Genomic DNA, 12212 nt, shown 5'->3' on the forward strand with positions numbered 1-12212 from the left:
CCTATGCAACAATTTTGCATGTTCTTCACATGTACCCCAAAATGTAAAATGCAATAAAATAAATAAATGGGGGGAAAAAAAAAAAAAAAAAAAAAAGAAAAAATAAAACAAAATTTTCCATTTTAACCATTTTACAATTAAATGGCATTAATTACATCTACAATGTAATTATACCACCAATATCTATTTCCAAAAGTTTTTCATCATTCAAACAAAAAATTATGTAACCGTTAAGAATTAACTCCCTGTTCCCCACTCTACCAAACCTCTGGTAACCTCTATTCTACTTTGTAGCTATCAAATTTTTTATTTTTTTCTTGAGACAGGGTCTCACTCTGTTGTCTAGGCTGGAGGGTAATGGCACAATCATGACTCACTACAGCCTCAACCTCCTGGGCTAAAATTCTGTGCCTCCTGAGTAGCTGGGACTACAGGCATCTACCACCATGCCCAGCTAATTTCTTAATTTTCTGTAGAGACAGGGTCTCACTCTTTTGCGCAGGCTGGTTTTTAACTCCTGGGCTCAAGCAATCCTCCTGCCTCAGCCTCCCAGAATGCTGAGATTACAGTCATGAGCCACTGCATTCGGCCTGAATTTGCCCATTCCAAATAATTCATATAATGAAATCATACAGCAAATGTTCTGTTATGTCTGGCTTCTTTCACTTAGCATGTTTTCAAGATTCAGCCACATTGCAGCATGTATCATAACTTCACTCCTTTTTACATATGAATAATACTCCACTGTACTTATATACCATATTTTCTTTATCCATCTGTTGATAAACACTTGGACTGTTTCCACCTTTTGGCTACTGTAGTAATACTTCAATGAAGGCTGCTGTAAAGTATCTATTAGAGTCCCTAGGTTCAAATATTTTGGGTATATACTTAGGAGTTGAATTGCTGGGTCATGTGGTACTTCTGTTTTTGCCTTTTTGAGGAACCACTACATTGCTTTCAAAAGTGGTTGCATTCGAATAACAGACAAAGAGAGAGCCACATCATGAGCAAACTCCATTCACAATTGCTACAAAGAGAATAAAATATCTAAGTATACAACTAACAAGGGATGTGAAGGACCTCTTCAAGGAGAACCACAAACCACTACTCAAGGAAATAAGACAGGACACAAACTGATGAAAAAACATTCCATGCTCATGGTTAGGAATAATCAATATTGTGAAAATGCCCATACTGCCCAAAGTAACTTACAGATTCAATGCTATCTCCATCAAGCTACCAACGACTTTCTTCACAGAATTGGAAAAAACCACCTTAAACTTCACATGGAACCGAAAAAGAGCCCGCATAGCCAAGACAATCCTAAGCAAAGAAAAAAAAAAAAAGCTGAAGGCATTGTGTTACCTGACTTCAAACAACATTACAAGGCTTCTGTAATCAAAACAGCATAATATTGGAACCAAAACAGAAATATAGACCAATGGAACAGAACAGAGGCCTCAGAAAGAATCCCACACAACTACAACCATCTGATCTTTGACAAACCTGACAAAAACAAGCAACGGGGAAAGGATTCCCTATTTAATAAATGGTGTTGGGAAAACTGGCTAGCCATATGCCAAAAGCTGAAACTGGATTCCTTCCTTACACCTTATACAAAAATTAACTCTAGATGGATTAAAGAGTTAAACATTAGGCCTAATACTATAAAAACTCTAGAAGAAAACTGAGGCAATACCATTCAGGACACAGGCATGGGCAAGGACTAGAAGACTAAACCACCAAAAGCAACGGCAACAAAAGCCAAAATAGACAAATGGGATCTAATTAAACTTAAAAGCTTCTGCACAGCAAAAGAAACTATCAATAGAGTGAACCAGTAACCAACAGAATGGGAAAAACCTTTTGCAAACTACCCATCTGACAAGGGACTAATATCCAGAATCTACAAAGAACTTAAACAAATTTTCAAGAAAAAAACAACCTTGTCAAAAAGTGGGCGAAGGATATGAACAGGTACTTTTCAAAAGAAGACATTTACGCAGCCAACAAACATATGAAAAAATGCTCATCTTCACTGGTCATTAGAGAAATCCAAGTCAAAACCACATTGATACCACCTCATGCCAGTTAGAATGGTGATCATTAAAAAATCTGGAGACAACAGATGCTGGAAAGGATGTGGAGAAAAAGGAATGCTTTTACACTGTTGGTGGTAGTGTAGATTAATTCAACCATTGTGGAAGACAGTCTGGCAATTCCTCAAGGATCTAGAAATAGAAATACCATTTGACCCAACAATCCCATTACTGAGTATACACCCAAAGGATTATAAATCATTCTATTATAAAGACACATGCACACGTATGTTTATTGTGGCACTGTTCACAATAGCAAAGACTTGGAACCAACCCAAATTCCTATCAATGATAGACTAGATAAAGAAAATGTGGCACATATAAACCATGGAATACTATGCAGCCATTAAAAAGATGAGTTCATGTCCTTTGCAGGGACATGGATGAAACTGGAAACCACCATTCGCAGCAAACTGACACAAGAACAGAAAACCAAACACCACATGTTCTCATTCATAAGCGGGTGCTGAACAATGAGAACACATGGATACAGAGAGGGGAACATCATACACCAGGGCCTGGGCATTGCGGGGGGAATAGCAGGGGGTGGGGGAATTGGGGAGGTATAGCATTAGGAGAAATACCTGATGTAGATCATGGGGTGATGGATGCAGCAAGCCACCACCATAGCATGTGTATGCCTATGTAACAAACCTGCATGATCTGCACCTGTACCCCAGAACTTAAAGCATAATAAAAAAAAATTTTTTTAAGTGGCTGCATTATTTTATACTTTCATTAGCAACATATAAGGGTTCCAATTCTCTACCTTGTTAAGACCTACTTTCTATTTCTTTCTTTAATTTTAGCTATCCCAGTACATATAAAGTGGTATCTCATTTTGGTTTTAATTTGCATTCCCTTAGTGATTAGTAATGCTGAACATTTCTTAATGTGCTTATTGGCCATTTATATATATCTTCTTTGGAGAAATGTCTATTCAAGTCCTTTGCCCATTTTTTTGATTGTCTGTGGTTGAGTTGTAGTTTTTATGTAATCTGGACATTAAATTGCTATCAGATAAATGATTTACAAATATTTTCTTGCATTCCTTAAACTGTCTTTTTATTTTCTTAATAATGTCCTTTTAAAAACTTACATGTAAGTTTTTATTTTGATACATTTTTTTCCTTTTGTTACTTATGCATTTATAGTAATAAGGAATGTTGGTCTGTAATTCTGTGATTTTTTAAAACTGGCTTTGGTATTCAGGGTAATGCTGGCTTCACGGAATATGTTAGAAAGTGTTTCCTCCTCTTCTGTTTTACCAAGAGTTTGAGAAGGGTTGGCATTGATTCTTCTTTATTATTTCTAAGAATCCATGACCAAATCCAAGGCCTTATGAGAAGTTCATAGTTGTAGCTACAAGATTTCAACTGTTGATTCAATTTGAGTTAATTTGTATAACTGGTGTGATGCCAGTGACCAACTTCATTCTTCTATAGGTTGATAATCAGTTGTCCCCACACATCTGTATAAACTATTCTTTCCCCATTGAATGGACTTAGTACATCTGTCAAAAATTAATTGGCCATAGATACATGCATTTATTTCTGAACTCTTAATTATATTTTATTTGTCTATATGTCTATCCTTATGACAGTACCACACTGTTTTGATTACCGTAACTTTGTAGTAAGTTCTGAAGTATGCATCCTCCAACTTTGTCCTTTTTAATGATTGTTTTGTCTGTTCAGGTCCTTTGCAATTCCATATGAATTTGAGGATCAGCTTATTTCTGCAAAAAAGACTTTGAATTTTGATAGGGATTGAGTTGAAGCTGCACAAAACTTTAGGTTTTAGCATTGCCTCTTAGCAATATTAAATCCCCCTATTCATAAACATGCAATGTCTTTCCACTTATTTAGATCTTCTTTAATTCCTTTCAGCAATGTTTTGTCATTTTTAGTTGGTTAAATTTGTTCCAAGGGATTTTATTCTTTTAGATGCAATTGTTAAGTGGAATTGCTTTCTTAACATTCTTTGCAGATTTTCATTGCTGGCTTATGGAAGCACAAATGATTGTTATGTGTTGTTGCAGCCTGCAACTTGGGTGGATTTATTTTAAGCTCAAGTCTCAAGTACTTTTCATTTTGAGACAGGGTCTCTGTCACCGAGGCTGGAGTGCAGTGGCCAAATCATGGCTCACTGCAACCTTGACCTCCAAAGGCTCAGGTGATCCTCCTTCCTCAGGCCCCAAAGTAGCTGGGACTACAAGTGCCTTCTCAATAATTCTTCTTTAAATATTGGTTCAATTCACCAGTGAAGTGGTGTGATCCTGGACTTTGTCAGGAGGTCGTCTGTCTTTTTTTTAACAAGCTGCTGGAGTGGGGTTGTGGAGTGTGGAGGGTCCGTCAGAACATTTTTGATTACTGATTCAATGTCTTTACTTGTTATAGGTCTGCAGAGATTTTCTATTTTGCCATGAGTCATACTGGGTTATTTGTATTCTTCTAAGAATTTGTTCATTTCCTCTAGGTTACCTACTCTGTTGACATATAGTTGTACCTTTTATAATTCTTTTGTATACTGTTGGTTAGTAATAAAATTTTCCCTTATGCTTCTGATTTTAGTTATTTCCAATTTCTCTATCTCTTTTTATTGGAAAGGGGTGAGTCTAATTAAAGGTTTGTCAATTTCATTGACCTTTAACCAACTAACTTTTAATGATTCTATTATTTTCTAGTCTTTATTTAGCTATGCTAATCTTTATTATTTCATTCCTTTTGCTATTTTTGGGTTCAGTTTGCTCTTCTTTTTCTAGTACCTTAAGGTATAAAGTTGGGTTACTGATTTTTACTTTCTTCCCTTTTAGTTCTTCCTTATACAGGCATTTATAGCTATAAATTTCTCTCCTGAGTACTGCCTTCATTGCATCCTGTAAGTTCTGGCATACTGTATTTTCATTTTCATTCACATGTAAGTATTTTGTAATTTCCCCGGTGATTTCTTCTTTGACCTATTGGTTGCCTGAATGTATTAGTTAATTTCCACATATATATATATTTTTTTTTAACATTTCAGTTTTTTTTTTTTTTCCTTTAATTGATCTCTAGTTCCATTCCATTGTGGTTGGAGATGATACCTCATATGACTTCAATCTTCTTCCATTAACTAAGATGTTTTTTGACCTAACATATGATCTATCCTGGAGAATCTGCCATGTGTACTTTAAAATAATGTGTATTTTGTTATTGTTGAGTAAAAACTTCTATACATGATTGTCCCTCAGTATCCATAGGGCATTAGTTCCAGGACCCCACTTGAATACCTAAAATCCATGGATTCAAGTCTCATATATAAAATGGTAGTTTCTGCATACAACTGACACATATCCTCCCATATACTTCAAATTATCTCTAGATTACAGTTATGTATTGCTTAACAACAGGGATATGTTCTGAGACATGCATCCCATTAGGTGATTTCGTCCTTGTATGAACATAAATTGTACTTACACAAACCTAGATGGTACAGCCTACTACACACATAGGCTATAGGGTATAGCCTATTGTTCCCAGATTTCTTTTTTTTTGAGACAGAGTCTCACTCTGTCGCCAGGTGCCATGCTGGAGTGCAGTGACACAATCTCAGCTCACTGCAACCTCTGCCTCCCGTGTTCAAGCAATTCTCCTGCCTCAGCCTCCCGAATAGCTGGGACTACAGGCACGCACCACCATGCCCAGCTAATTTTTGTATTTTTAGTAGAGACGGGGTTTCACCATGCTGACCAGGATGGTCTTGATCTCTTGACCTTGTGATCCTCTGGCCTCGGCCTCCCAAAGAGCCAGGATTACAGGCTTGAGCCACCATGCCCGGCCTTCCCAGATTTCAAACCTGCACAGTATGGTACTGTCCTGAATACCACAGGCAATTATAAAACAATAGTAAATACTTGTGTTTCTAAATATAGAAAAGCTACAGTAAGAATATGGTATAAAATATAAAAAATGGTATGTCATGTATAAATATGGGATAAAAGATAAAAAATGGTATGTCATGTAGAGCATTATGAATGGAGCTTATAGGACTGGAAGTTGCCCTGGGTGAGTTAGTGACTGGTGAGTGAACGCGGAGACCTAGGACATTATTGTACACTACTGGAGACCTGATAAACACTGTATATTTAGGCTACACTAAAATTATTTTTAAAATTTTATGTATTCAATAATAAACTTGGCTTACCATAATTTTATAAGCTATTTACTATTTTGAAGCTTTCTGAACTCTTCTGTAGTACTATTTAAATCAAAACACAAACACATTATACAGCTATACAAAAATACATCTTTTTCTTTTTTCTTGAGACAGAATCTCACTCTGTCACACAGGCTGGAGTACAGCAAAGCAATCTCAGCTCACTGCAGTCTCCACCTCCCAGGTCCAGGTGATTCTCGTGCCTCAGCCACCATTGTAGCTGGGATTACAGATGTATACCATCACACTCGGCTACTTTTTGTATTTTTAGTAGAGATGGGGTTTTACCATGTTGACCAGGCCGGTCTTGAACTCCTGGCCACAAGTGATCCACCCACCTTGGCCTCCCAAAGTGCTGGTATTACAGGTGTGAGCCACTGTACCCAGCTATCTTTCTTTATATCCATTTTCTATACGTTTTTTCCATTTGCAAAATTTTTATTTGTTTTACTTTTGAAACTTTTTTGTTAAAAACTAAGCACAAACACATAAATTAATATAGGGCTATGAAGGGTCAAGATCATGAAGATGTTACCATCACTGATAGGAATTTTTCCTACTATATAATCTTAAGGGACCACTATTGTGAATGTAGTCTGTGGCTGATCAAAATGTCATTATGTGACACACAACCTGTACTTACATACAATATCTAATATGATATAAATGCTATATAAGTAGTTTTACATTTGGAATAATGACAAGAAAAATCAGCTGTACATGTTAATGCACCCATCTATTTTTCTTCCACCAAATATTTTTGATCCATGGTTAGTTAAATACACAAATGCAGAACTCATGGATATGAAGGGCTGACTCTGTATCTGTTAGGTCCAGTTGATTATAGTGGTGTTGATGACCTCAACATCCTTAATGATCTTGTGTATATACGTTCTATCCATTATTGGAAGTGAGATACTGACGTCTCTTTTTGTAGGGCTACTTCTCCCTTTAAGTCTGTCAAAAGTATTCTCAATAAAGTGAATATTCCTACAATCTTTACAAGAGCCAAACTATGTTTAACCCTTTACTAAATGCCAGGTTCTGGCCTGTACATGTTAAATGCATTAACTTATTTACTGGGTAGGTGTTATATTATCTGATATTTATAAATGACACAGAGATGTGTTTGGCAAGTAGGTAAACATGTGATACAGAATTTCCAATACAGTAATGTTTATCATAGAAAAAAAAAAAGCAAACTAGTAGATAAAACAAGGCAATGAAATAAAACCCAGGTTTACACTGTACTCTATCACTTATGACTATAATATATTTAACTCTTCTGAGCCTCAATTTTCTCAAATAAAAATAATGCCTAAAATTTCTTCCAGTTTGCATGTCATGATTCTTATTATCCAAAAGTCCTAGATTAATGCTGGAAACAAAGCAGGCCCTGACTGAAAAGTATCTGGGACAATGATGTAATGATTTCTAGATACTAATCGTGTTCTAGAGGGATAGGTGTATACAGAAGACACATCTCTACTTTGTGAAGCTAACCAAGACTATGAATTCATGATGAACTAAAACTAACTCCCAAAACAAAAAACAAGAATAAAATCTAGAGTTTATATTTCTATTTACAGCAAAGGAATGTGACTTGCAACCACTGAAATTTGATTGTCAGATAAAAAGTAAGTTCTGACCAATTCTACTACACGATCCATTTCATTAATTTAACACATTTATTAAACAAGTATTAAATATCTGGTCCTTTGCCAGGGCCAAGTTAACAATATATCTGTCTATGTTTTCAATAAGCTAGGTCACAGTTTAGTTGGAAATACACAGATGTGCAGATAAATAATTACAATAAGAGCTAAGCTACAGGTATTAACAGAATTCCAAGAAGCAGTACAACAGTATGCAGATTTTAAGGAGTATGATTCTTACATGTTGTGGATAATTGGACAGTAGACGAAGCAAGGTCCTGTAATGGGGCTGACAGGTATAGCAGAGGAAACAGGACAAAGTTCCGAGTCCAAAAAAAAAAAAAAAAAAAAAGGCAGACACCACATTCCACATTCAGACTATTACTTAGTATTATAAAAATATGTCAATTTGATCTTAATTCACTCACTATAATATACACACAATTATTATACTGTTACTGAACACTTATAATGTGTCAGCTTACAAATGTATGTATGTACTCCTTACATAATAGTTTTGTAGATGAGAAAAATAAAGCATAACGAGGTTAAACATTGTTTTGTTTTAAGACAGACTTTCGCTCTTATTGCACAGGGTGGAGTGCAATGGTGTGATCTCGGCTCACTGCAACCTCCACCTTCTGGGTTTAAGCAATTGTCCTGTCTCAGCCTCCTGAATAGCTGGGATTATGGGCGTGTGCTACCACACCTGGCTAATTCTGTATTTTTAGTGGAGATGGGGTTTTGCCGTGTTAGTCAGGCTGGTCTCAAACTCGTGACCTCAGGTGATCTGCCCATCTCGGCCTTCCAAAGTGCTGGGATTACAGGTGTGAGCCACTGCGCCCAGCCCCATAATGTTTTGTCCAGTGTTGCACAGCTAGTAACTGGTGAAGCAAGCAGTTAAGAAAAGGTAGTCTGACTCCAGAATGGCTCAAGGATTTCCCTTGCAAAGTACCTTCTGCTGAGATGTGTTAGACTATGGCCATTATCATCTTATCCTAACAAACACAAGTGTCTGCAAAGCTACCCCTGAGCTTCTCCAGGGTCATTTACAAGATACATAGAAGGTATGGATAGCTAACCACGACTCCCATGCAGATTATCAGTACATCCTGTTTAGATAGGCAGTCCTTCATAAACATTCTGACTCGTTCCTGACAGATTCATATTTCCCACTAAACAAAGTCCTCCATATTCTTCAGCTAATTAAGAAATCTGTAACAGCTTCCTACTGATAAGAACGAGAATCGTGAATACTAGATTTGAAGAACAGTTAGTTTTCACTGAACACTGAATACAGTACATAAGCTAATACTCCTAACAAGTCTAAAAAGAAGAAAATTAATTAAGCTTCATAAATGTGAAGCCAAAAGATACCTTCAGTCCCTCCAATTCATTTTCCAGTTGCTTAGAATAGTGCTCACTCTGTTCACGTAGTTTCCTGTCTTTAGATGCTTCAGCAGCTAAAGCTTCTGTGTGTACTTCCAGCTTTAAAACAGAATGAAAAAAGCATATTTCATGGTTATAATTTTTTTCCAAACAAAACATTAATCCCAATGGGAATTTACCTTGTAACAGGACAATAATTCAAATGTTTAAATCCATATTAATATTAAACTATAAAAATAACTTCAAAAAATATTAAATAAAAAATTATATATGATATCACTAGTCTCAAAAAGCAGCTTTAATCACTATCCCATGGGCACTACAAAATTTGCCTGACTACTAACCTCTTTTTTGGCTCTTTCTGTTCTGCGCAGTTCTTGCCTTAAGCTTTCAACTTTTTGCATCACCAGGTCCACCTCTTCTTCCTTATCTCGGACATGGCGAGCAAGTTTCTGTTTTTGGGTGTGCAATTCTGTTAGCCGCTCATTGATCTCCATGAATTCCTGCATGGCCAGTTTCCTCTGACAGTGTGCGTCTTTCAGCTCTTTGGATTGGTTTTTTAATCGCTCACTAGCCTGGACTAGTTCCTACAGTTTTGTAAAAAGAATATAAGTTACCAATTCTGCAACCTACAGACCAAATTTGGCCATCAGAATAGTTATTATTAAGTCAAGAAGAGCCAAATTTATTCACCTTAGGACAAATTAAAAGAAATAAAACTACTGTATGTACTTCTGTACAGATATTAACAGCATGGTGTCCTGTTATAGTCTCAATTCTTTATGCTAATACAGTAAATGCAAGGGAGCTGCTGATTTAACCTTATAGTACCTTCATTTCCACAAATGAGGAAAAAGTATAGGAATAAAAATATGATGGTCGAAATAAATACTTATAAATTTAATAAATATTTGTGAGTTGTTTTTTGTCTGTTTTTTTTTTTTCTTCCATAAAAACAAGCATTGCCCTTGACACGGAGGCTAAGCCTCAAGCCAGATGCAAGGAAACAGAAACTAAACTGGAGACTCCCTGTAAAGTGAGAAACTTAGAGAAGAGCTAAAGTGGACTCAGGGCAGTACAACTACCTGTCTCCCACCAAAAGGTAATACAAACTTTCTTTGAGGGAAAGAACTGCAATGAAATCTGAATTTTTCATATATTAAGAACAAACAAGAATGAGCTCACAACCACAGATTCCAAAATACTTAAAAGAACAAAGCACCACAATCAAAACAGAAACAATAAAAATACGCATCAAAGATATCTTGGTGTTAAAATCATCAGATATTGACAACAAATTGCTACATATGAAATGTTTAAGGGAATAAAAGAGGAAATAATAAAAATGAAAAAAATGGCATCAGACTATTAAAAATGACCAAGCAGGTTTATAGAAGAACTGTATAGGACATTTAGAAATAGAAAACATAAGGTTGGGCACAGTGGCTCTTATCTATAATCCCAGCCCTTTGGGAAGCTGAGGCAGGAGGACTGCTTGAGCTGAGGGTCAGCCTAGGTGACATAGTGAGACCTCATCTCTACAAAAATTAACAACATAAAAAAAAAAAAAAATTGTCCAGAGGTGGGAGGATCACTTGAGCCTGGGAGGCTGAGGCCACAGTGAGCTGAGATCACTCTGTTGCACTCTAGCTTGGGCAATACAGTGAGATCCCACCTCAAAAAAAAAAAAAAAAAAAAAGGAAAGGAAATGAAAAAATATAAATGTTAAAATTAAGACATGTATCCATCAACACAGGGAGCTCTACATTTATGAATCAAGAAAAAAATTTTAAAAACCTAAACTGGAAGTGTTCAAAAAATGATAGTGAGTAACATCAAAGAGAAATAAAAGACTGTAAAGAAATCAAAGGGAGTAAAAGACAAATCACCTATTCCCCATCCTCAAATAAGCCGGGGAGGGGGAACAATTAGACTAAAGAACAGACACTGAAGAATTAACAACAACAGAAATGGAATAAAATGCTTTCAAAGAGATGAGAAGATAATTATATGCCCAAAAAATTACTTTTCAAGTCTGAGGCTTCATATAAATAAAAACTGACAGAGCTTACCATAATCGGATCTGGACTAAAGGAACCAGTAAAGCTTTATTTCAGGAAAAAGAGAAATGATTTTAGAGGTCTAAAGCAAGAGAAATGAACAGCTAATCAACTGGGTTAATATGAATGTGAACGTAAACAAATGTGTATATAAGATTATACTATAAAAATGTTAACTTTGTAAAGTAAACAAAACAGCTAAAATACTGATCAATAACAACATATAAAGTTGTGATGAGGCAATACAGGTTGACTATTCCTTATCCAAAAAATTTGAAATCTGAAATGTTTCAAAATCCAAAACGTTTTGAGTACCAACATGGTGTTCAAAAGAGATGCTCACTGGAGCATTTCAGATTTTGGATTTTCAGGTTCGAAATACTCAACTGGTATAATGCAAATAATCGAAAATCTAAATGCTGGTCTCAAGCATTTCAGATAAGGGATACTCAGTCTGTAGAATTAAATGTCCGTAAATTGTTTGTGGGAAATAGTTTAAGGTATTTAACTTAAATGTGGTTAATACACATGGTAGAAGTCAAGAGTAACCACCAAAAGACTAGAAAGAGGGTAAAGTAAAATGTCAACAACAATAACAACAACAACAACAACAACAAGTATCAGTGAAGGAGAAAGAAATGATTTTGCAAACAAAAAGAGTGTGGTGGTGGGCGCCTGCAATCCCAGCTACTTGGGAGGCTGAGGCACAAGAATCACTTGAACGACGGAGGTGGAAGTTGCAGTGAGCTGTGACCACGCCACTGCACTCCAGCCTGGGCAACAAGAGCAAAACTCTGTCGCAAAAAAAA

General features: G+C 36.1%; 1 protein-coding gene across 19 annotated transcripts in view; it reads right to left on the bottom strand.

The window, feature by feature from the left end:
* The window catches only part of CDC42BPA (CDC42 binding protein kinase alpha), a 327338-nt gene that overhangs the window by 118798 nt on the left and 196328 nt on the right, over positions 1 to 12212 (bottom strand). For 17 of the 19 annotated variants that reach the window (XM_032289464.1, XM_032289477.1, XM_032289471.1 and 14 more), the window contains exons 13-14: positions 9688 to 9930; positions 9332 to 9442 (exon numbers count right to left, since the gene is read on the bottom strand). In XM_032289464.1, coding sequence (XP_032145355.1) covers positions 9332 to 9442; positions 9688 to 9930 — 354 coding nt within the window. The remainder of the gene's footprint in view (positions 1 to 9331; positions 9443 to 9687; positions 9931 to 12212) is intronic. The other 2 variants (XM_032289476.1, XM_032289483.1) reach the window with 1 other exon arrangement.

Source organism: Sapajus apella, unplaced genomic scaffold (genome assembly GCF_009761245.1).
Source record: "Sapajus apella isolate SASKATOON/1434 unplaced genomic scaffold, GSC_monkey_1.0 scaffold22, whole genome shotgun sequence".
Taxonomy (NCBI): domain Eukaryota; kingdom Metazoa; phylum Chordata; class Mammalia; order Primates; family Cebidae; genus Sapajus; species Sapajus apella.